Source organism: Danio rerio, chromosome 20, assembly GCF_052040795.2.
Source record: "Danio rerio strain M-AB ecotype USA chromosome 20, GRCz13ab, whole genome shotgun sequence".
In the NCBI taxonomy this organism is placed as follows: Eukaryota; Metazoa; Chordata; class Actinopteri; order Cypriniformes; family Danionidae; genus Danio; species Danio rerio.
The window spans coordinates 36,531,945-36,555,990 of NC_141040.1; the positions used below are offsets into that span (position 1 = coordinate 36,531,945).

The window sequence follows — 24,046 nt, forward strand, 5'->3', positions numbered from 1 at the left end:
CAGTAATATCATATAAATTTATAGGGTATTCTATGTGATTAACTAAGAAAATTTGCATTATGCAGCAAAAGGGACTGTTATGAACTGAACTTGTTCCTAAGTGACCAAATTTATTAGTCATAATCTGTAGTAGCAACACCCTCAAGTACAGTAAAAAATCTGTAAAAAAAAAAAAAAAAGCCTATAAATATATATTTTTATTATTCTTATATAAGACTATTCTACTCGCCACAAATATTTGTAATGTGATACTGCTATACTGAGCTTCAATGTCCCATGGTTTGATTTGCTCTTTTGTGATCAATATTGTTCTCTGTCATTCAAATTATTATTAATGTTGAAAACTTCAGTTCTTTGTGTCAGTTTCATGTATTTGTGGAAAGAGTGATGCATTTTGATCAATATAGTGTGAAATAATAACAGCTATTAATTGAAGGAAAATACTTTATCAATATAATTAATCTCATATCTGAATAATTTAAGTCATTAATGAATAGGATATAAAAAAAACTTTGGAATTTATTTATTTATTAATAGATGATAAATCATGGTTTGAACAAAATATCAAACAGAGCAACTGTTTTCAATATTGATAATTACAAATATTTCTTTCTGAACAAAAATTGTCTGTTGAAAAAATCAGCATTGAATCTCAAGAATAAATTAATTAGATTAAATTCATTAGAATACATTTACATAAAATCTATTCGAAATAACATTTAACAATATTGGCCACTGGCTTTTTATTAGGCATTTTAAATGCAGCCCGGTTAGCAGGAGAAACTTCTTTTAAAAACACAAAAGTTTGAACTGTATTTTCCTAACAGTAAACAATGTTAGAAGAGTTGTATTAAAAAAACACAAATAATAAAAAAATTAAAGTGTAAATTTAACAAAATAAACAAAAGGCCACCTCACATGTTTCAGATTAAATAGGCTACATAATCAGAAACATCATTGACTTAACCTAAATTAGCTTTTTTTGCTGCAACACGTTTAAAGATTCAGTGTTAAAAGTCTATCAAAATACAATCAAAATTTTTTTTTTCATTTTACAGACACAAATAGCTGAAAGCTGCTTTACCTGGGCTCCTTTACACTTCTTTTAGTTTTGGACGTTTTAAGACAGGTGCACCGGTCATGTAAATCCCGTTCATCGCGAGATTAGAACATGAGTCATGTGACTGACACAGGACAAAAAGAAAACAGGAAGCTCTGGAGTTTTGCTGTGGACTGTATTCAGTGTAAATTAGAGATGGATTTATCAAAATGTACTATTGCGGTGTTATGTTCGTTTGTAGCATGGACTATTACATTAATGAACTGTTTGATTTCTCCAGCGGAGATGAGTGGTGATGTTGCAGTAAAGCTTCCAGGAGCAGTCATTCCTGTATCAAAGGCGAACAGTTTGGAGTTTTTCTACTCTCTCAGCCTTTCATCATTTCCAGAGGACTTGGAAGTGAACGAGTATTGTATTGAACTGCTTCGCATTTACGGCCAGCGCTACGTGACTTTCGCTAACTGTCTTGTGTTTTATGCACGACCTGTCAAAGTCTGTCAGAACTGTTACACTGGCTTTAAAGGTCTGAAGGAGATATATCTAAATATATCATCAGGACAAGTGAGTGCTAATTTCAAACATTCGTTTTCTCGACATCTAACGTTATGACAGCAAATATGCCGTGTTTTTTAAGGCTGTTTGACACAATTTCCCTACCGCTGGTCACATGTTCTTGTGTCTCGTGATTGTGTGTGTGTGTGTGTGTGTGTGTGTGTGTGTGTGTGTGTGTGTGTGTGTGTGTTTCAACATAACCTGACTCACACCGACTCTGGAACTATTTAGTGAGCCTAAAAGTCTATTTCAAGTTGAAGTGGCAAATTTAGAATACGGCTTCATAGGGTTATTACATTTTTTTTCATAAATATAACAAACTATATAATGACTCATGTTTTTACCATGATTTATAGAATAAACCCACTCAAAAGTCATAAGTTGTCAAGTTCTAAACAACAACAACCATTTGATCACATGTCAAGTATATTTCATTCATTAAATCATTTTCCTTCGGCTTAGTCCCTTATTCATCAGGGGTCACCACAGCGGAATGAACCGCCAACTTATCCAGCATATGTTTTGCGGAGCAGAAGCTCTTCCAGCTGCAACCCCGTACTGGGAAACGGCAATACACTCTTACATGCGCACACACATTCTCTACGGCCAATTCAGTTTATTCAATTCACCTATACCACATGTATTTAGACTGTGGGGAAAATCCGAGCACCTGGAGGAAACCCACGCTAAAATGGGGAGAACATGCAAACCTCACACATTTTTCTTTTGATTTGATTTGATTTTCTTTTCAGCTTAGTCCCTTTATTAATCTAGGGTTGCCACTACGGAATGAACCGCCAACTTATCCAGCATATGTTTAACAAAGCGGATGCCCTTCCAGCTGCAACCCATCACTGGGAAACATCTATACACACTCATCCACTACAGACAATTTACTTTACCCAATTTACTTGTACCGCATGTCTTCAGACTGTGGGGGAAACTCAAGCACCTGGAGGAAAACCACGCTAAAATGGGGAGAACATGCAAACCTCACACAGAAATGCCAACTGACCCAGCCGGGACTCGAACCAGTGACCTTCTTGCTGTAAGGCGACAGTGCTTAACTACTGAGCCACCGTGTCCCCCCATATTAAATATATATTTAATAAATTAATTAAATTTCTTTTCAGCTTAGTCCCTTTATTAATCTGGGGTTGCCACAGCGGAATGAACCGCCAACTTATCCAGCAAATGTTTTATGCAGCGGATGCCCTTCCAGCTGCAACTCATCACTGGGAAACATCTATACACACTCATTCCCACTCATACACTACGGACAATTTACTCTATCCAATTTACCTGTACCGCATATGTTTGGACTGTGGGGGAAACAGGAGCACCCGGAGAAAACTCGCACAAACACAGGGAGAACATGCAAACTCCTCATAAAAATGCCAACTGACCCAGCCGGGACTTGAACCAGCGACCTTCTTGCTGTGAGGTGACAGTGCTAACTACTGAGCCACCATGTAACCCTTTATGATATATTAAAAACTATATTCAAGGGTCACAATGCCACCACAAACTACTCATTAATAGTCATTTTAAAACTTTTAACCATTGGTTTTACCCATTTGTTGACAAGAACTGTTCAATATTTGGAAATATAATCAAAAGTTCAGTATGATCATTCTTTTATGTATTTTACTAAGCGCAGTTAAGTGTGTTAAGCTTAGTGATGGAACTTTATTTCAAATATATTTTGACTATGGAAAATATATAAATGTTTTGGCTTCATATACAGTTGAAATCAGAATTATTAAACCCCCTTTGAATTATTATTATTATTATTTTTTTCCCAAATTAAGTTTAACAGAGCAAGGAAATTTTCACAGTATGTCTGATAATAATTTTTCTGCTGGAGAAGGTATTATTTGTAGTATTTCAGCTAGAATTAAAGCAGTTTTTGATTTTTAAAAAAAAATTTCAAGGACAAAATTATTAGCCCCTTTAAGCTATATATATTTTTTCCATAGTCTACAGAACAAACTATCGTTACACAATAATTTGGCTAATTACCCTAACCTGCCTAGTTGAGCTTATTAACAGTTAAGCCTATAAAAGTCACTTTTAAGCTGTATAGAAGTGTCTTGAACAACATCTTGTAAAATATTATTTACCGTCATCATGGATGACAATAAGATAAAACATCAAAATAAAATAAATCAGTTAATAAATCAGTCAAAAGTTAGGGGTCATTTTTTTTTTCTTTTTTAAGAAAATTATTCTGTTCATTAAGGCGGCATTTATTAAATGTAAAAAAACAGTAAAATTGTTAAATATTTACAAGAAGAAGAAGAAGAAGAAGAATTAATATTAGAGTGGTTTCTGATGGATCGTGTGACTCTGAAGACTGGAATAATTGAGCTGAAAATTCATCTTTAAAATCACTTGAATAAATTATTAAATTAAATTATAAACCACTTTTGAACAGTTATTTAATTGTGCAATAACATTTCACAATTTGTACTGTATTTTTGATTAAATAAATGCAGCCATGGTGAGCAGGAGAAGCTTATTTTAAAACATTTAAAAATCATACTGACCCCAAACTTTTGACCAGTAGTGTATATAAAATTTATTACATTTTAGTGGATACAAACAGCAAAATGGGTTTTACATCTGTGTTCTATATTATCTCCTACAATGGTATAGAAAAACATATTTAAGCTATTATAAATCTTATATGGACTGCGGCTGTAGAAGTTAATTCAAAACACTTCATATCTTGTGTGTTTGTCCTCATAAAAGGGCCCTGGAAATGTCAGTTGCCATGACAGCCTGACGCGTTCTGATAGGTTGATGCTGCTCTATACCCTCTACAGCAATTTAGAAGACATCTGGACATCAGCAAAATGTGATCGTAAGTAATAATGTTGCATCCCTTAAAATTGACATCAGGCTTGATCCTTCCCTTATTCATGTTTCTTTCAGTTTCACTTCTAAACAGATGATAGACTTGCAGTAGATAAAATTACGTCAGTTTTCAAGAAACATAATACCTAGTTTTTATTCAACATAATGTAGTAGTGGATATTATGATGATTTTGAGTTTGGTTTATATTGTTGATTAGAATGTCTGACTGAACATGAAGAGGCTCTCACCAATGACACTCGCTACTTCATGGCCACTTTGAATCAGTCACTCAGCTGTTTTGAGCAATATAAGGTAATATCAAACAGTTCACATACAGTATGTAGACAGGGTTTCAGTTTAAATAAATGACAGAAGTTTTAAAATATCCTGTTTTCTAAACAGGACAACCACTCTGAACTCTGCAAGGACTGCAAACCCCGATACAAAAGGTTGAATGAGCTCTATGGTAAAATGGAGAAAAACCAAACCCTCTGCATTGATATAGAAGACGCAGTAAGTATACATTCGTATATATAGACCCTGTTACGTGACTCAAAAACAGTCCTGACTTTTTTATCAAATTAAGTTTTATGAAGGTATATTTAGGAAAAATGTAAAAAAGCTTGTAGTGCTTGTATATGTAGAAAATAAAGGTTGGAATGCATTACACTACAAAGAAGTAACCAAAGTAAGCACCAAAGAGCTGTATTTTACAGATTCTTGAGGTCTGGACTAGTCAACACAAATTGACAAAAGTTAAAGACATGTTGTATTATTATTCTGTTATTTTTATAATATTTATTACAATATTTTACATAGTTTGAGCTGATAGATATTTCAGGAACAAAATTGCATAGGTATAGAACATTGTAAGGGATGTAAACAAACACAATGGTCCCAACATATTTCCTGTTATACATTTATCATTTTTATGGCTTCTGTGAATCCAAAACATATTGATAAATAATGTTATGACAGCTGTTTTAACATTAGGTTATGGTTAAATTGCCACTTGTTACAGTTATGAAATAGTTTGATAACAAATAGGAAATGTTCATGGGCCAATGACATGACCACAATGAAATGGTCTTTAGTAGGTACTACACTTGGTATGTAAAAATTAGTTCTGTGTAGTATGAATTCAATTTTAGTTGGTTTTACTTTCATTACTCTCATTACAGCGTTAGTTGTATCATGTCACCCATTTATGAATCCTGTCTTTTGGCCCCATATCACTGTCAAGTTGCCCATATCACTGTCAAGTTTTGCCCATCAGTTGCACACTTCAGAATCTTCTTAAAAATGGTTGGGTATGTTGGTCCTTTTTTACTTTTTTATGAATGCTTTGAATTCAGACATACTGCTCATTTTGCAAACTTTACTTCATATATAGTATGGAAGTAGGCATATTTCAACACAGGGAAGACTATCTAGTAAGAGGCAGTCAAACATTTTGTTTTTAGATTATTTTACAATAGTCACAGTTACTTTTAATAATCCACGTGGTTTTAAGTTCTCACGTCTCCTAGCAATGAACTGGATTTCGTGTGAGTTTGTTTGGAAAAACGTATACAGCTTAATTAAACAAATATTGATCCAACAAAACCCAAAATCTAATAAATATTTTCTTCCTTTTTAATTGGTGATTCTTTAAAGTCTACCATCACTTGTCTAAATAATACAAAACAAATGTGGGCAATGCAAAATTAAAACCCATGGGTCTTGGCAGCACATTAAGGTATTTTGAATGTACTCCAGCCTATTTGCTGTGACAAAAATCCTGTAAGCTAGTAATTTTGGACAATGTTAAATGCCTTCCTTCAAAACAAAAAATTGTCTCTTACATTAAGATGTTTTGTTTTATTTGACTTTAAAAGTGGCAGTAGCTGTTCACTAGCGTTTTTTTAAATCTCCAAGGACTGCAATTTCATGGAAAAATCTGACTAATTGGATACTCATGCTTCAGCCTACATTTTTGCGAAACATAAAGCATGTTGCTCCAGGTATGTTCATTCTGCACACTTCTGATATTTATTCTTCTTGTACATGTCTATGAAAAGTCATAGACAGAAGTCACCTTGCCTAAATCCAATCAAGTGTTTTCAAAAACAAGCATAAGAGAAAAGCTTATCACAACCACATAGTTTACCTAGATTTTTACATTGCTTTCATCTCTTTTGTGTAACTGTGCTTCACTGTAAATGAACCTGATCACTTTGTATCACAAGCACAAAACAAAAGTGAGCTAACTAGCAAACTGATCACAATAGAAAAGTTGTCCACATTGAAATAGATAGATAAGTCAAACATATACGTTAAGGTGTTTTGTGGTATTTATTTGATGTTGTCCTAAGAACTGCATGTTAATAATCCTTTATACAAATGAAAATGTGTACCTGTAAAATCTTTGATGTGAAAAGGACAAAGGTTGTTGGTCTCATACTGCCCTGTAGAGTTCATTTTACCTTAGAAATGTAGTTAAATCAAAGTCCTTTTAAGGCAAATCATTTCACTCGGCAGCCATCTTTGAAACGCCTCTCAGGAAGTATGCATGCACATTCTGTTTGAATGGGGAAACATCAAATTCTCCAAAGTAGCTTGACAAGCTTACAATTAAATCTCATATTAGAAATCACCAATAAAATTAAACAGCATCTGTGTCTTTAGTTTCATTTCTAAACATTCGAATCACACAAAATCTGCAGAAACTCTCATCTAGTCTGAACCCCTCCCCCGGAGAATCATCAGTCTGTAGTGATTGATGATTGGCTCCTGTACTAGAAGACAGGGCTTCAGTCGCCAGATCAACTGTTACACTTTTTCCGATTCTTAACTATACAAGTGACATGTCTTGTGTATTTTGTCGTCTTTGGTCAAACGTATATTGAAGTATATGTTTATGATTTCTCAAAGAAGTAGACTGAAGCACTTATTTCAAAAGAGCCTGTGTTGACAAATCGTCTTTAATGTCCTATTAAAGACAGATAGTCACCTAAAATATTAATGGTCTGTGGATGTGTGAATTAATACAAGGTATCCATCATTAGATAAGCATAACACTACCAGAAATCTGCAATTTATTACCTTGCTTTTCAGATGAACATAACGCGGAAGTTGTGGAGTAAAAACTTTGGTTGCTCGTTCCCTCGTGAGGAGACGGTGCCTGTCATCGCAGTGTCTAGCTTCATGCTCTTCCTCCCCATCATCTTCTACTTAAGCAGCTTCCTGCACTCAGAACAAAAGAAACGCAAGCTCATACACCGTAAGTTACCTGCCAGTCTGTGCAAATTGTCTTTACTAAAGGCTCAAGAACGAGGACAGAGGTGCTCAGCAATGTTAATTGTGCATGCATGATCCTAACTGCTTTAACTTTTGTGGTCAAACAGTGGTTAAAGTCCCTGTGAAATCAAAACTCAAAAATCAAAAGCTCAGCATGTTAGTCTTTAGGATATACAATCTAGTGTGCTCCTAAACAGAAACAAAATTAAAATTTAGAACATATAATCCTGGGCTACATCCAAAATCGCCTACTAAGTTGTTACTGTATTTGAATTTAAATGTACCACTCGACCATTAGATTGAATGTCAGCAGTATGAATGGATCTCAGATGTACTACATCTGCCATTTTGTCATGATCACATGACCTATGCACGTTAGTTGCGTCGCTTCTATCATTCATGAGTTTTCTCGCATGGCATCATCGAAAAGTATAGCTTGCACAGGGTGTCCGCGGGTTCGTAAAGTATTAAAAGTTGATAAATCAATTAATAGAAAATTTAGATAAAAAATTAAGTTATTAAAAAGTCTTAATTGCGTTTTTACGAGGTCTTAAATTTTGTTCAATCGTTGTCCAAAGTGTTTGACTTCAAAAAAGCATAAATAAATAAATTTTCCTCCTAATATTTACAATGGCGTGCTCGATCCACATGATTTATTCGGGCCAGGGCATGTCTGGCCAAACTCCTCCATCCGGTTGGTGACACGTAAATTGCGACAAATGCGGTAAGGTGATGTGACGCGCTCCACATGTAGAGAAACAGGCGAAATGGGAAAATGTAAGTTTGCGTACTCCTGGTTGGAGAGATGAGTTTAAACAGTGGCTGAAGCCTGTCACTGAAAACAACCTCGTAATTTATTCTTTAAAGCTTTGTTTCTTCCGAGCTTATCTGAGTTCTGTTGCGTGGTTGTGCTCCATTAATTTATTTAATGACAACTGTTTATTAACAACTGTTTATTAAGTTAAAGGTTTGATACTGATTAGAACTTGAAATGGCGATTTGGTCTTAAAATAATCTGAGAGGGTCTTTAAAAAAGTCTTTAAAAGGTATTAAAATCACTTGTAGGATTCTAGAATATACCCAGTTGCATAAAATGCGCACTTCAGTATTTCGCCAAAAGTAATAGGTCATCCGGGTATTTCTCAGATTTTGTTTTTCAAAATTCTATGAATTCGGACATACTACTTAGCTCGCATACAGATTTTAGCATTCTATATAGTAGGGCAGTATGTGATTTCAGGTGCAGCCATACTTTTTTTTTTAATCTAATATCATAGTTCGTCTCATACTTCAGTTTCTCATTAAATCCTCTGACCAATCAAAGGCTCTCTAGTATCTGACATGTCCTGCCCGCTTTAAGATGCTTTTCATGAGCTTTTTATTCGATCGACTTGAGCTCAACCACTCTCATTGGCAGAAATGAAATTTAAAAACAAAACACTATTGGCTGTTTTTTTTAAAGGGGAGGAGCTACTCTTAAGTCCTGCTTTGTCTTCATGTTTCAGTTGAAATTTTGTCACACATTGAAAAAAATACACATTTCAAAGCATTTCACGGGACCTTTAACTGAGCATTCTTAGATCAACAACACTACTAATTTTAGCTTCTTTCAGAACCTCCGTGAAGTTGGCTCTCCATAAAAATAAATAATCCCCAAAACTATGCGATTCATTTGTGCTGATTTGTGCTGCAAAAACCAACATCTGTGCTGGTTTGAGGTCTGACATATTAAGCTTTTTTTTGACCGTGTGACGTCACTTTTCACCCCATGTTGCTCAAATCACTCCAAATCAGCACAGTTGTTACAATATCTGTTTTCCTTCTTTAGATATAACCAAAATAATTCGAGAGCCATGGCGTCACTCTCCACCCAATTTCCTCTATTCGCACAAAATGGAGTCATTCGTTTGTGCTTGATTTGTGCTGGTTTGTGCTGTTAACATAAACACTGTATCTATTTTCATTGTTTAGATATTGCCTGATCAGCCGCAACATTACTCTCCTCCCCATTTTCTCTAAATCGCACAAAATGGAGTTATATGTTTGTGTCCAGTTTGTGCTGATTTGTGCCAAAATAAACACTTTATCTGTTTTCCTTGTTTAGATATAACCAAAATAATTCGGGAGCCATGACATCACTTCACCCCAGTTCTTCTAAATCTCACAGAAAATGCTGTCATTCAGTTGTGCCCGATTTGTGCCGTTGAAATGAACATCAGATATTTATATTTAAGCACAAATATATTATTTTCGTTTGTGCACAATTTGTGCTCGTTAATATTAGGTAATTCAGAGGTCTCTCGGCTCTAGTTGCTCTACATTTACCAAAATAGTCTCGCTTTTGTGTGTTTCATTTGTGCTGGATTGTATGAAAGTTTTGTTAGTGCCGCTTCTATCATTAAAATATTGCATAATGAATTAAAAACAGCGACACCAACCCAGCACAAATCGAGCACAAACGAACTGTGCTGATTTGGAGTGATTTGAGTAACATAGGGTGGAAAGTGACATCACACGGTCAAAAAATAATGCTGAGTATTTCAGACCCCAAACCAGCACAAGCATTCTTTTTTGCAGCACAAATCAGCACAATCGAATGGCATAGTTTTGGGAATTATTTATTTTTATGGGGTGCCAACTTCACGGAAGTGCTTCCAGACCGTTTAGAACACAAGCCGTCTCTGACTTCAAGGTTAAATTGTGCATTGAATATTCTGTCGCATCTTCTGCCAGTCTGGTTTAATCTATTCCCACATCCTGATCTACAGCCAAAAGAGCCAAGTCCAGCAGCAGCCTAATGAATATCCAAGACAAATTCAGCTGAGTGAAGAGGGAGAAAGACCTTCACCTCTCCGGCTAAACCTACAGGATCTAACAGCATGGATGGATGAGGTTTATGTCTTCTTCTGGACTCCAAACACATCCTGGATCAAATAGTTCATGATCACATTCTGTCATTTGGTGTTGTTTTGTCTTGCACTATTTGTGATTTGCACAGTTGATTTAAAGTGATGGTTCAATCAAAAATGAAAAATCTTGTTTCGGACCTGTTTGAGGTTTATTTTTCTGTTGAACTCAAATGACAATATACAGTAATGAAGAATGTTTTTGGAAAGAGGAGTATTTAACTTTCTATAGTATGTTTTCTTTTCATGCCAATGTCTGCTTTTTTCACATTTTTTAGTATATCTTCCTTTGTGTTCAACTTAAGAAAGAAATTCATAAAGGTTTAGAACCACTTGGGTGTGAGTAAATGATGAGGAAATTTTCATTTTTGTTTGAACTAAATTTGCCAATTATTATTATTATTATTATTATTTGTGCTTTGGCAAATTTTTTGGTAACACTTTATAATTACTACACACTATGAATCATTTGATAAGCATTAGTGTCTAGGGAATTCATTATTTGTTAAGCATTAACTCTATATTAAAAAACGTTAGTAAGCAGTTTATAACTGCAGCTGCAAATGCTGTGTTCTTGACTTAATACACATTTATAATGTGCTCAATAATTGTGTTTTCATAATTTGTGACTTGTTGATTTTCCATAACAAAATTAAGTATTGCATTATTTAAAAATAATTTGTATTTAAGAGTAGTTTTTTTTTAAGATCATTCAGGTTGACTTAGTAAATGATTAATAAACTGTGAAAATCAACATTTATAGATCTTATTTTTCAGGCATATAATAATGGTTATATGAACCTTATCCAGTCTTGTGACCTAAAGTGAGGACTATTTATGCTTGATAAATCCCTTATAAATGACAATTAAAGGCTCAGGATCAGATGAACAATAATCTTTACAATCTTATCCAAAAAGTTAAATTACTGTAAAAGTTTAAATATTGCCAAATAACAGGAGTGTCAAAATATAACATCAAATTAGACAAAACAACAACAATATAATAATTGACCATTATATTATGATACAACATTTCAATGTTATTTAGTGAAGTTTAAACTTTACAGTACTTTTACTTTTTAGATAAGATTGCAAAGATGTATTGTTCATTTGATACTGAGCCTTTAATTGTCATTTATTAGAGATTTATAAAGTATAAGTAGTCGTCACTTTAGATTAGGTCACAAAACTAGAGGAAGTTGAGTTAATAAAGCATTTATGAACATACAACGTAACCACTACTATATTCCTGAATAATAAGATATATACATGTTAATTTGAATAGTTTAATAATCATTTACTAACTCTGAATGAACTTAACAACCAGCAGCTACTCTTAAATAACTGACTTGTAAAAAATGCAATCTTTAATTTAGTTATGAAAAATGAATCATTTATAAGTATGAAAAAACAACCATTGAGCACATTATAGATATGCTTATAAATCAAAAGTAGAGCATTTGTATCTGCAGTTATAAACTGCTTCCTAACATTTATTAATGTAGAGTTAATGCTTAATAAATTATGAATTCCCTATTTCCTAATGCTAAATAAATGATTTATAGTGTGTAGTTATCATAAAGTGTTACCATTTTGTTGTTTTTCAGAGATGGTTTATGTTCATTTCAATAAGTATAAAGGATGTTGGTATTATGTTATTGTATTTAAAGTATGGAAACTGCAAAAATGCTCTTCTTTCTTAAGTTTTGTCTCTTTTCTTGTCCAAATATATATTTTTTAATCATCTTGATTCAAGAAGCATTTTCTTTTTCATTAAAAATATTGTTTCATAATTTTTGTTAAAATGATGTTCTTAAAACAAGCAAAATATCCTATCAGTGAGGTAGGTAAAAAAACAAATCTTGTTTTCGTTTTGAAATAAGATTATTTTACATGCCCCTATTGGCAGATTCATTTGTTTGTTTTATGAAACGTCTCACCTAAAAATTTCTTCTAAATCAAAAGATTATTTTTTTACTTATCTTGAAAATGCTGCTTTATTTTACCATTTTTATATTTGCACCAGAAACGAGACAAAAACTCTAAGAAAAGCATTTTTGCAGTGAAGGAGAACTGTCTTTTACGTGAGACTGGTTATGCTGCATTTTTACTGCACTAAGAGGGCATGTTACATTTTATACTCTCTGTTTCATAGGTAATACTAAATGTGTGTGCGCGCACAAACACACAAGCATTACATTGCACAGGTACCACTTCTGGAAGCACTCCATGTGCATTAGAGAAACAAAATCTTGTGACAAAAACTTTTTGAGATGAGATGAGGAGGAAAGTAAAGAATGGAAGAGACTTCAGAAAGCTTTCTAGATTTATGTGCTTGTTGGATTTACAGTGATGTTTTCACAGTCTAATTTGTATGGTTAATTCAGACATTTGATGAACACTGGAGTCTGAAAAGGGTTTGAAAACTGATAATGATGAATCAGACGAATCTTTTTATTAACTCCATTTTCTCCATTTCTGAGACTCAAGTGTTATTTATTCAAAGGTTCGGTTTAGTTTACTGCGCAAAAAAAAAAACCTTGTGAAACAGTTTCCAATCCACTGGTTTCCTCATACCTCTATTAAAATATGCTAATAGTGCTTAACTCCTAAAGCCTTCCTTGTTACGATTGACAGGTTTGTTGTTTTCAGGGTTACATGGACTTTCCTTGGATTGCAAAGTGCCCGTTTCCCTAGTCATTAGCAGCTAATCTAAATGTAGGATAAAGTTACTTGGCCGAATAATCGTACCAACACATCCGTTTAAGCTGCATTGGCTTTTTGGTCTTATGGAGCCGAGCCATTACCTATCACACTGCCCGTTAAGCGCATTTTGCTTGATTTGTCCAATCATATGATCGTACAGAAAGATATGGGGAAAAATAGCCTTTTCATACCCGGCTCATGAGTGCAATGTCTAACAAGAATGACAGCTTTTATCCCTGCAATGCCATTATCCGTTAAGCATTGCTGAAAGTCATTACTCCTGACCTGACTGCCAAATGTAGCAACCAGGCGAATTTTATGGCCACGTGTCTAATGAATTGACGCAAAAGCTGAAATACCTTTTGAGATGAATGACCCAGGCCTTGCTTTACCTGACAAGAACCTTAGAGAGGATGTAAGATTGAGATTATCCTTCATCACGTTTTGCCCTGGTAAGAATCAGAGCAGTGACTTTGGACCTTAAGCAATCAGGCCATTATGAAATATCCCTGAACTCAACAGGGGCTTAGAAATCAGTGTAGCTGATGAATTTTGAACTCTTCTTTCAAAGTTGCCATTTGGACTTTTGATTTGCCATTGGAAATTTGAAATCATTTTCTGTGTTGATGATTGCTTTGTATGTGCTCTTGAGAAGAACTTGCGTACTAACGCAATGCTTGATTATATCTGAACCTTTTATAAGGCTGTAATTTTATTCTGAAGAATAAAAACTCATTCCAAAAGTTTTGATTTAATGTATTTATTTTCTCTATACAAACAATATGCCATAATACCCCAAATAGCTTTATTTAAAAAAAAGAAAAACAGGGTGGCGCAGTAGGTAGTGCTGTCTCCTCACAGCAAGAAGATCGCTGGTGGAGCCTCGGCTTGATCAGTTGGCGTTTCTGTGTGGAGTTTGCATGTTCTCCCCGCTTTCGCATGCAGGGGGTTCCTCCGGGTGCTCTGGTACTCCCACAGTCCAAAGACATCCAGTATAGGTGAATTGGATAGACTAAATTGTCCGTAGTGTATGAGTGTGAATGAGCATGTATGGATGTTTCCCAGAGATGGGTTGCGGCTGGAAGGACATCCGCTGCGTAAAACATGCTGGATGAGTTGGCGGTTCATTCTGCTGTGGCGACCCCAGATTAATAAAGGGACTAAGCCGACAAGAAAATAAATTAATGAATGTATTTGTTTATTATGCAACCTTGTGTTTTGTATTTATCCTATAGGTCCGGTTTCCCTATGTATTTGTATTTCCTCATAAATTGTTTGAAATAAAACTGAAATCGGCAGTGATATGTACAGTATAAGGTGTCTTAATTTTTATTTATAAATAAACTTAAAATGAGTGCAAATTAGATTTTAAAGAAAATTTAAAAAAAAATTTTTTTATTATTGTGCTGTGCAAGTAATGTTAGGTATTAAAGCCTGGTTTTAAGAATGGATGGATGGATGGATTGATAGATGGATAGGTAGATAGATGGATGGATGGATGGATGGATGGATGGATTGGTTGATCAGTGGATGAATAGATAGGTGGATAGATCGATAGACACTAAATAAATAAATGGATGAATAGATGGATGGATATATCGATAGATCGATGATTAAATGGATGGATGGATGGATGTATAGATGGATGGATGGATGAATGGATGGATGGATATATGGATGGATGGATTGATATATAGATGGATGGATGAATAGATAGATGGGTGGACAGTTGGATGGATGGATGGATCAATGGATAGATCGATGTATGGATGGATGGGTGGACATATAGATTGATGGATGGATGGACGGATGGATGAATAGATAGATTGATGGATGTATGGATATTTGGATGGATGGATGAATATATAGATGGATGGATGAATAGATGAATAGATAGATGTATGGGTGGATATATAAATTGATGGGTAGATGGATGGACGGATGGATGAATAGATAGATTGATGGATGGATGGATGGATGGATGGATGGATGGATTGATAGATTGATGGATGTATGGCTATATGGATGGATGGATGAATATATAGATGGATGGATGGATGGATGGGTGGGTGGACAGTTGGATAGATAGATGGATGGATGAATGAATAGATGGATGGATAGATTGATGAATGGATGGATGGATGGATGTATTGATAGATATGATGTTTAGCATGCTTAACCCTTAAGGGTCATACTGTATTTATAATTTAGTAAGCAAAAGTAAACAAAGTACAATAACTGTATTTAGGATATAAACAATGTGAATTTATCACAAATTAGGTTTCTTCATCAGTTCTGTCTCATTCATCGTTGCTTTATTTTAATCATCCTTTATGATTCATTCATCTATTTAAAACTGCCAAATCATCCATCATACATGTGGTGTATGCACATTTTGTGCAACGCTAAAACCTTTTAAAACGGTCAATTACTTAATTAGCCAAAGCTGAATATGCTGCTTTGTTGAAGAAATATAGCGTTATAATTAGCGAACTCTCACTTAAGAGCCAGCGTGTGTTGCTGAATGAAAGGGGCTATTATGACCTCATGAGGGGCGAAGTCTGAAGATCATGGGATTATGGTATTATGATAGATTATAGAATCACTTCATCACAGTTATTTAGCAGCGCTGCAGAGTTCTCTCCCTTTCCACCGCTGATTATTCTTAAAAGTTCCACCCCATTACAAAGGTCGTATGAGAGGTCAGCTGTAGGAGACATTATCGCAGATGCTGATTGGTGTGTCAGAAACCTAAGGTGGATGACTTGTGTTCCCTGTGGCTTCTTTTAATAAGACAACAGGATCACAGTGGGAAAGGCTTACACAGGCCCGGGGGGTCTGGCTGAGTAAGAGCTTCTGAATAGGGGGTTATGCCATGAGGGCAGAAACATCTGACCCTGTTGGGCACCCCTGCCCACTCATCTCTGGGTACAGTGGATTGCCCATCAGCTGTATTAGACGGCTACAGAGCCTCTTGAGGCGGATAAGAGATGAGATTTTAGGTAGGCAATAAGTGGCGATTGTCCATCTTCATCCAATTCAGGGCCATTTCTAGTGTGATTGGTGTTTGAATAGCTCAGTTTAAAACAACTGAAAGCAATGAATGAAACAAATCATTTGCTTCACTATTAATCAAAGTCTATATCAATGTTTTTTCCTAGTTACTTTTAATCTTAACAATGGATGGATGGATAGATAGAGTTGGTAAAAGCAGGAGCCAATAACAGAACCAATGTGTTTGTCCAATTTTAATGCACATGAGAGGCTCTGAAGGCAGATACGCAGCCCAGATCTAGGCAGGTATAGCCTGAGAATGTTCAGTAGGACTGAAAACATTCACCTCTGTTATCTTCATTTAACCTTTAAACAGTTTGAGATTTTGACCTTGTCTAAGCACCTGAAGGTACTAAGATCTAAAAGGGAATTTCTCTTGATATGTTAGTAAATCTGGGTGTTGTCAACATAGTTATGAAAAGACAGGCCACGCCTCCTCATAATGGCTTCCAAATTAAGCATACAAGGAGAAAATGGAGGGTGTCAGAAACGAGCCTTGAAGTAGGCCACAGATGAGATAAGCAAGGATGAGAAGTTAGACTGAAACGTCTGAAGGACTTTAGTTCATATACAACAAAATAGAGTGCTGCTGACAGAACTGAAAGAGCCAGGACCATAGAGTCAGTTGGTAGCAAGAAGGATATCCTTTGATACTTTAAGAAGGGCCGTTTGAGTATTATGAGAATTTTTTAAACCAGACTGAAAAAAATGTTAGTCGTACTGTTTAATGTTTTTTTTTTTTTTTTGTCACTTTTTAATCTTAACGATGGATGGATGTAAGAACTAACTAAAACAAATGCAAAAAAACGTATGTATATACGAACACTTGTAATTGGTATCACACGTAATTGGCATGTTATGGAATTTAACTATGGCAAATACATGAGAGGAGATGGAAAGCTATGTCTACACATTTTCCTGAAACATTTACAACGTCAGTTCGTTCTTGTGTGAAGATAGAGGAAAAGAAGGAAATGTATAGCAAAATAGCTTGTAATTTTTTTATTTAGTTTTTTCTTTATGTTTAGTTTTTTGTCTTATTTTTGTTCTTCTACTATATTTTTTCTTTTACTATTTAATTGTTCTTAGTAAATAAAAAATGTACATTTCTACATGGGCTTTTATTTATGTTGTCTAGCAGCTATAGATTTTAATAATTTGACTAATATAGGTAAACATATAGGCAAACATATGTTCAAATATGCACACATATATATGTATATGGGTACACATATATGTACGTATAATGTAGGAAAACGGCACATATATTGTCAAATATATTAAAAACCTATATCAAAACCTGTTTTAAAACATATATGTTTATATAGGTTATTCCGTGTGGGACCTGCTGTGATTAAAGGTTTGATTTACAAAAAAAAATCATCTGAACACTGCAAATTGAAATTGTTCATCTTAAAGACATATTCTAAATGTCTATTTAATGTCTGAAAATACGTTTAAAAAAATGTAACCAAACAGCATTGGATGAAAATACTATGGAAGTCACTGGGCACCAGAAACCGTTTGGTTACCCATTTCTCAGCAAACAGAATGTTCCATTTTTATAGTGAACTATGCTTTTAACTGTAAAACTAGGCTTTAAAATCTCTCAGCCCTCTTTATGTAATGGATTTGGCCATATGACATGTATTAATTTACATGCAACTTGTTATAGTTGATTTCTATACAGATTTATGGCCTTTAGTGCAAAAACATTCGCGTAATAATGAAGATGAGGGGTTGTGACCTGCACAATTACTCCCTGCATATTTAACTCTGTCTGATTAACGCAGGAGGGTAAGAGCATCTCTCAAGTCTGAAGTAAGCAGTCTCATCACTGTAGCTCTATCTGTTATTTTGTGCTGCCATCATCATTTAGGTCAATGGGACTGAAGAGGAAATGGCAAAGGTTATTGAGGAGGGTTTGAGCATGATCACTTCCTCTTGTTTTTACTCACTCTCCTGTCAAGATGCTTATTTATTTATTTATTTTACTATTTGTTAATGACGTGTAAAGTATTAGCAGTTGTTGCAATCATATTGATCCAATATGCATGGAGATGAATCATAAATCAGTTCATAGAATTACTCTGGTGCCACCTATTGGCAGCAAATGAGTACAAGCCAAGCTACAGTTGGTTGACTGATTTAATATTGAATTAATTTATTAGAACAGGACATCAGTGATGGAAACATACATGCAATGAAAACTTCAAACAAGTGTATAATTTTTTTTTTCTGAATTTTAGCATGTTCTAAAGCAGGAGTTCCCAACCTTTTTAGCCCGCGATCCCCCCTCTCGATCTTCAGTTATAACTATCCAAAGTTGCACTCATAACAATAGGCTTGGGCTAAAAACATGAGCATATTGACAACAGAAAAAAGTGCAACAGTCTAACAACCATATCATTTTTTATAGTCATTATTTATTTGTTTAATTTAACCTCATCTGCTGCAGGTTATTGCTGTGTTGTTAATCTAATGTAAACATACTAATTCTATTTAAAAAGAATAAAGGTGATGATCATTGTTGTTTTTTATGTAACTATTACCTACTATTTTTATCATCTGTGAGTTATGGATAAAAAATGGCAATTCTGTAATCAAATTTATTTGACTTTTATAAATCACCAAGCAAACCCCATGTCATTGTACCGTGACCCCCACTAGCAGACTGTCTGCTTATTTAGCCAAGCTGGAAGATCAAGCTTAAACTAGCTAGTACTCATGGTGCCTGCTTGGTTATAAAAAGTCTTTAAATGTCTTTAATTTTAAAAACTATAGGCCTTAAAGAGTCTTAAAATCACTGAAATATGGTTTTGTAGGTCTTTAATACTTTTAAGCAGGTCTTAACTTTAATTTTTCTGTGTAAAGCTACTCAATATGTACACATCCGTCTGAAATGAACTAATATGGTTTTATAATCTTCCTTATATCCTTACAGTAACATTTGTGTAAAAGTCCTTTGTGTATGTGTGCATAAATGTCATAAATGTATGTTGTGCATAAATTTTTAGTTTATTATAGTTTATAAAACTTGTCTTTTTTTTAATAAATAATGTGTTGCTTGTTTCGACACATTATTTTAAATATGTTGCTAGGAAATAACAGATGTTTTTTAATTGTATGCCCACATTCACAAAACATTCACATCAAAATGTATAAATGTGTTACAGAGTGTACAGTCTTAAATATAGAAAATGAGAAATAAATGAATATAAAAACAATAAATAGATAAAAAATAAAGTACAATCACACCATTTCAGAGCTGTCTTTAAGAAGAGATTAAACAAAAATTGTAAATAAACATCAAGGATCCTGCTAATTTACGAGAGCTCTTTTATCCATTCCCAAAGGGGAGACCAAATTGACTAAAATCTGTCATATTTTTTATTTGTCATAGGTAAGTTTTTCTAACTGTAGTCATGTAGCAATTTGTGATATCTACTTTTTTGAAAGATTGAGCCTGTGATGCAAACCAAAGTAGCAAAATACATTTTTTTAGCTAAATATAGCCTACCAGGAAAATGAACTGTAAAGCATCTTTTTCAAACAGATTGTTCATGTAAGATTCAATAAATACAAAGCTGTGGTCATATCATAATTTAGCTTGAGAATATTTTCCAGTACCTTTCTTCTGAATTTTTATTTTAATGGGGCAGGTAAGAAAAAATTCACTGGCCATTACAAATAAATCCTTAGCATTTTGCCCTCTAAAAGTCATTAATTCATAATGGTCTTTAAAAAGTCTTTAAAAGTCTTCAATTTGACTTGGTGAAACAGGCGGAAAGCCTGATACTGGACTAATTTAAATGATTTACAGTCTAGTTTTGACAAATGTCACACTTGTAAAATTTCAGTAAAGAAAATGAATAGTTTTTGAGAAAATCTTTGCCACAAGAGGGAGGCATAGCAACAATCTCACTGCGAGATAAAAATGGCGCTGGAAACATGTATAGCTTTTTTATTAGCAGACATGTACGATGCTGAAGATATCATGCTATTTAACAAAAATGCGACTCGCAAACGTCGGAGAGCCAGGTGAATTATCATTTTTTTTAATATATTGTATCGCAAATGGTTAAATTAGTAAACAAACAAGAGAGACGCTTAAGCGCTGTTTAAGTTACACTTATGTTACAGCGTTCAGTGTTGTTCAGTTATCCATCCATATCAACTGCTAATATTTTTAAATCAGGGTTGCTAGTTATTTACTTGTTGTCTAACGTTTTTCCACAAAAGAAAATCTTTGTTCGCCGTTTGGTTGAAGAACTGATACAGACCATTTCAATGTAGTCATTAGCCCATGAACGTTTCCTGCTTGTTATCAATTTCATAACTGTAACATCAGGCAATTCAATAACGTATTGTTAAAACAGCTGTCATAATATTATTTGTCAATATGTGGCTCTTTTTGAATTCCAGGAAGCTATAGAAATAAAAAAAACGTAAAACTGGTAGTATGTATGTTGGGACCTTGGTGTTTGTTTACAACTCTCAAAATGATCTATATAGCAAATGGGGGAAAGTGATAGGATTATACTTTTAATATTAATTTATGTTTCAGTAGCGTGAAGCTGAAAAATGAAGAAAGTGTTCAAGTTAATCTGAAAAGGTAAGTTGACCCAAACATCGTGTGAGAATGAGACATTTATGCTTCCTGTCAAGATGGTTTTTATAATAAAACATTTGACTGATTCTCTAACAATTTGTTTTTTTCATTTATCAGAGAAGATGATGATGGAAAAGTGGTTTTCAATGCCGTGCTGCAAAGCTTGACTATCAGTGACTTTAAGAGTCACTTCCAGCTGACGCCAACTCAAACTGAGGTACTTCATCTAATGCTAGTCCTACTTGCTAATCCTCATTTGTGTTTTGTAAACATTTTGTTCTTTTTGTGTTTGTAGGAGTTGGTGCAGCTGCTGGCACCGTGTAAATGGGCTGCCATTAGGCAAGAGGACTGGACCGTGTGGCATGCGGTTCTCTCCAGTCTGTGGACTCTTTCTACCCAGGAGTCCTACCAGAGTGTGGCAAATCGCTTCCACGTTGCAGAGTCTCTCATCTGTGATCAGATGGATGAATTCTGCACACTTGTTACTACCAACTTAGCTAATCATATTCACTGGCCTCAGGCGGAGGAAGCGGATATGTGTGTGAAGGGGTTCTTTTCGGCTGTGGGGTTACCAGATACTCTTTGTGTAGTAGGAACACGTTTGATTCCTATCATGAAGCCAACTGATGTACCAGATTCAGAGGTATATAGAGACACAGAAGGGGCGTATTTTGCCAAACTCATGGCTTTTTGTGATCACAAGGGTCGATTTACTTACGTATCTGCAGAGCATCCTATAAACTGGCATAACTCAAGAGTCCTCTCAGCCACAGAGGTTGGGAAGGCATTACAGGAAGACCCGGTGGCTCTGCTACATGGCAAACACATCTTAGGTGACTCCACCTTCCCACTTACAGAGCACGTTCTAACTCCTTTTCCTGATTATGGAACGTTTGGACAGAAAAAGGTATGTTATAACCAGAAAGTGAGGTCAGCTCTTGCAGTGGTGCAAGGCTCCATACATACTCTGAGATCTTGTTTTCAGAGGCTTGGGTGTCTGCAGAAGCACTCCGTTTGCCAAACCAGTTTGTCAGTGAAAGCATGCTGCATTTTATACAACATGTACCTAGAAACCTATAATGTGATAGTGGACTGCATGGATGATGATATACCACAGAAACCTTTCCATGAACTACCCTACGGACACTCTGGAAGTCTTGGTGGAATATCTAAAAGACAAGACATTGCAGCCTCACTCGGGCGAACGGCTAAAAAAAGAAAATCCATGCATAATTAGATTATTATTTTCAGTGTTGCATATGATGCATGTTATACAGTGTTCAGCATATATAAGTACACCCCTTACAAATATCTCTTTTAAATTCATATTTTCAGTCGAAAGCTATAAAATAATATATTTGTGCAGATACATTAGATTAGTCAGTACTGAAGCCAAATCTGGAGCTTATCTAACAAAATAACTTATGATGACGGTCCAAAAACTAGTTCAGCCAAATGTATGTTATAGAAAAATAGTACATAAAATTTAAGAAAGAAGGAAAATCAAAACATTTAGTATAAATGTTGTAGGTTGTAATTTTTTTTGCTATGTTTGCTTGTATTTAATTGTATTATCTCCATATCTAAATATGTTTGGTGAATAAAAAGTTATATATCTGTTAATTAAATCAGTTTTGTTTAAATGCACCAAAATACATTGCCTGTATTCACTGAGAAATGGATACAAATATTAATTTTTTAAAATGGAGTGTGCTCAATTATGCTGAGCACTGTATGTTGGTGGGGGGTGGGAGGTTAGGGTTTAAAATAAATGGGGGGTTCTTATATAGAGAGTTGTGATTTAATTAAAGGACAGTTTACCCAAAAATGAAATTCTGTCATCATTCTGTCGCCCCTAACTTGTTCCAAAACTGATATTCATTTTTTTCTATTGAACAACAAAAGCAGATATTTTGAAGAATGTTTGACTCGCATTTTATTTTTGTCTTTACTATGGATGTTGATAGCTGCTGTTTTTTGACATTCTTTAGAATATCTTGTTTTGTGTTCTACAGAAGAAAGAAATTAACTTTGGTAACTATCCCTTTAAGAGATAAATACATTCTTTCTATATTTGAGTTTTAAAACATGGATTATTTTTATGGACCTATTGTAATTATTATTATGTTTGACAATAAATGACCTAAATGGTAATATTCTGTTTTTGAAGACAGCTCATTGGTAGTTAATGACATATAGTAAAACATTAAATAGCATTTTACTTGAAAACAAGTACCTATTAATTAGGGCAGGGCCAATAAACTATATTATATCGAATCGGCAATCGCAATAACATTTGTGTCAATAACAATGAAAAGCTCTGGGCTTTTTTACTCTATATTGATCTAAGAGCCAATCACAGAGCAGAAATGTGCAGCAATGGGAATCTAAAAGTGTGCTGACATTAGAGATGGACCGAATTTTCAGCCGCCTAAAATGTATCGGCCGAAAATATTTCATGTTATTTAATGGATACTATATTTTTTTGTGGCTTCAGTCATTTTTGGGGTACTCTTTTAAATCTGAAAGCTTTAACAACTTGTATCAAAATATACATCATTAACATTCAATATAATTATCGAGATCTTATTTTTCCTCACACCCTACTGAAAAAAACAGATTAAACCAGCCTAGGCTGGTTTTAGCTGGTCGACCAGGCTGGTTTTACAGGGGTTTTGGCCATTTCCAGGCTGGTATCAAGCCATTTCCAGGCTGGTCACAGCTGGTCAGGCTGGGAGATGACCAGCTAAAACCAGCTTGACCAGCCTAGCCAAACCTGCAAGCTGGTTTTAGCTGGATTTAGCTGGTCATTTTCCAGCCTGACCAGCTAAGACCAGGCTGGAAATGGCTGGAAACCAGCCTGGAAATGGCCAAAACTCCTCTAAAACCAGCCTGGCCGACCAGCTAAAACCAGCCAACCAGCCTAGGCTGGTTTAAGCTAGATTTTTCAGCAGGGCAGTCCTACTATTAATGGAAAATTCAGAGGACCGATTTTAACTCTGGCATATTTTTTTTTT

The 24,046-nt window shown here is 34.7% G+C and overlaps 2 protein-coding genes across 4 annotated transcripts; both read left to right on the forward strand.

The window, feature by feature from the left end:
* Nucleotides 1-1,184: 1,184 nt before the first annotated feature.
* Nucleotides 1,185-14,106, forward strand: ostm1 (osteoclastogenesis associated transmembrane protein 1). 2 transcript variants are annotated; one of them, XR_015517404.1, is made up of 7 exons: nucleotides 1,208-1,621; nucleotides 4,367-4,478; nucleotides 4,690-4,784; nucleotides 4,875-4,985; nucleotides 7,569-7,734; nucleotides 10,520-11,254; nucleotides 12,090-14,106. XR_015517404.1 is itself a non-coding variant. In NM_001386310.1 (6 exons), exons 1-6 carry the CDS (start codon nucleotides 1,256-1,258, stop codon nucleotides 10,573-10,575), a joined length of 906 nt encoding a protein of 301 aa, NP_001373239.1. In that variant the 5' UTR covers nucleotides 1,185-1,255; the 3' UTR covers nucleotides 10,576-11,045. The 2 variants fall into 2 exon arrangements, 1 of the variants encoding a protein (NP_001373239.1); NM_001386310.1 differs by lacking the exon at nucleotides 12,090-14,106 and having other exon boundaries at nucleotides 1,185-1,621; nucleotides 10,520-11,045.
* Nucleotides 14,107-20,343: 6,237 nt separating this feature from the next.
* Nucleotides 20,344-22,854, forward strand: si:ch73-257c13.2. Of its 2 annotated transcripts, none has more exons than XM_087298362.1 (4): nucleotides 20,344-20,458; nucleotides 20,985-21,032; nucleotides 21,147-21,246; nucleotides 21,325-22,854. In XM_087298362.1, the coding sequence occupies exons 1-4, from the start codon at nucleotides 20,355-20,357 to the stop codon at nucleotides 22,264-22,266; spliced, it is 1,194 nt and encodes a 397-aa protein (XP_087154488.1). In that variant the 5' UTR covers nucleotides 20,344-20,354; the 3' UTR covers nucleotides 22,267-22,854. The 2 variants fall into 2 exon arrangements, with proteins under 2 accessions (XP_087154488.1, XP_087154489.1); XM_087298363.1 differs by having other exon boundaries at nucleotides 20,988-21,032.
* The last annotated feature ends 1,192 nt before the right edge of the window (nucleotides 22,855-24,046 follow it).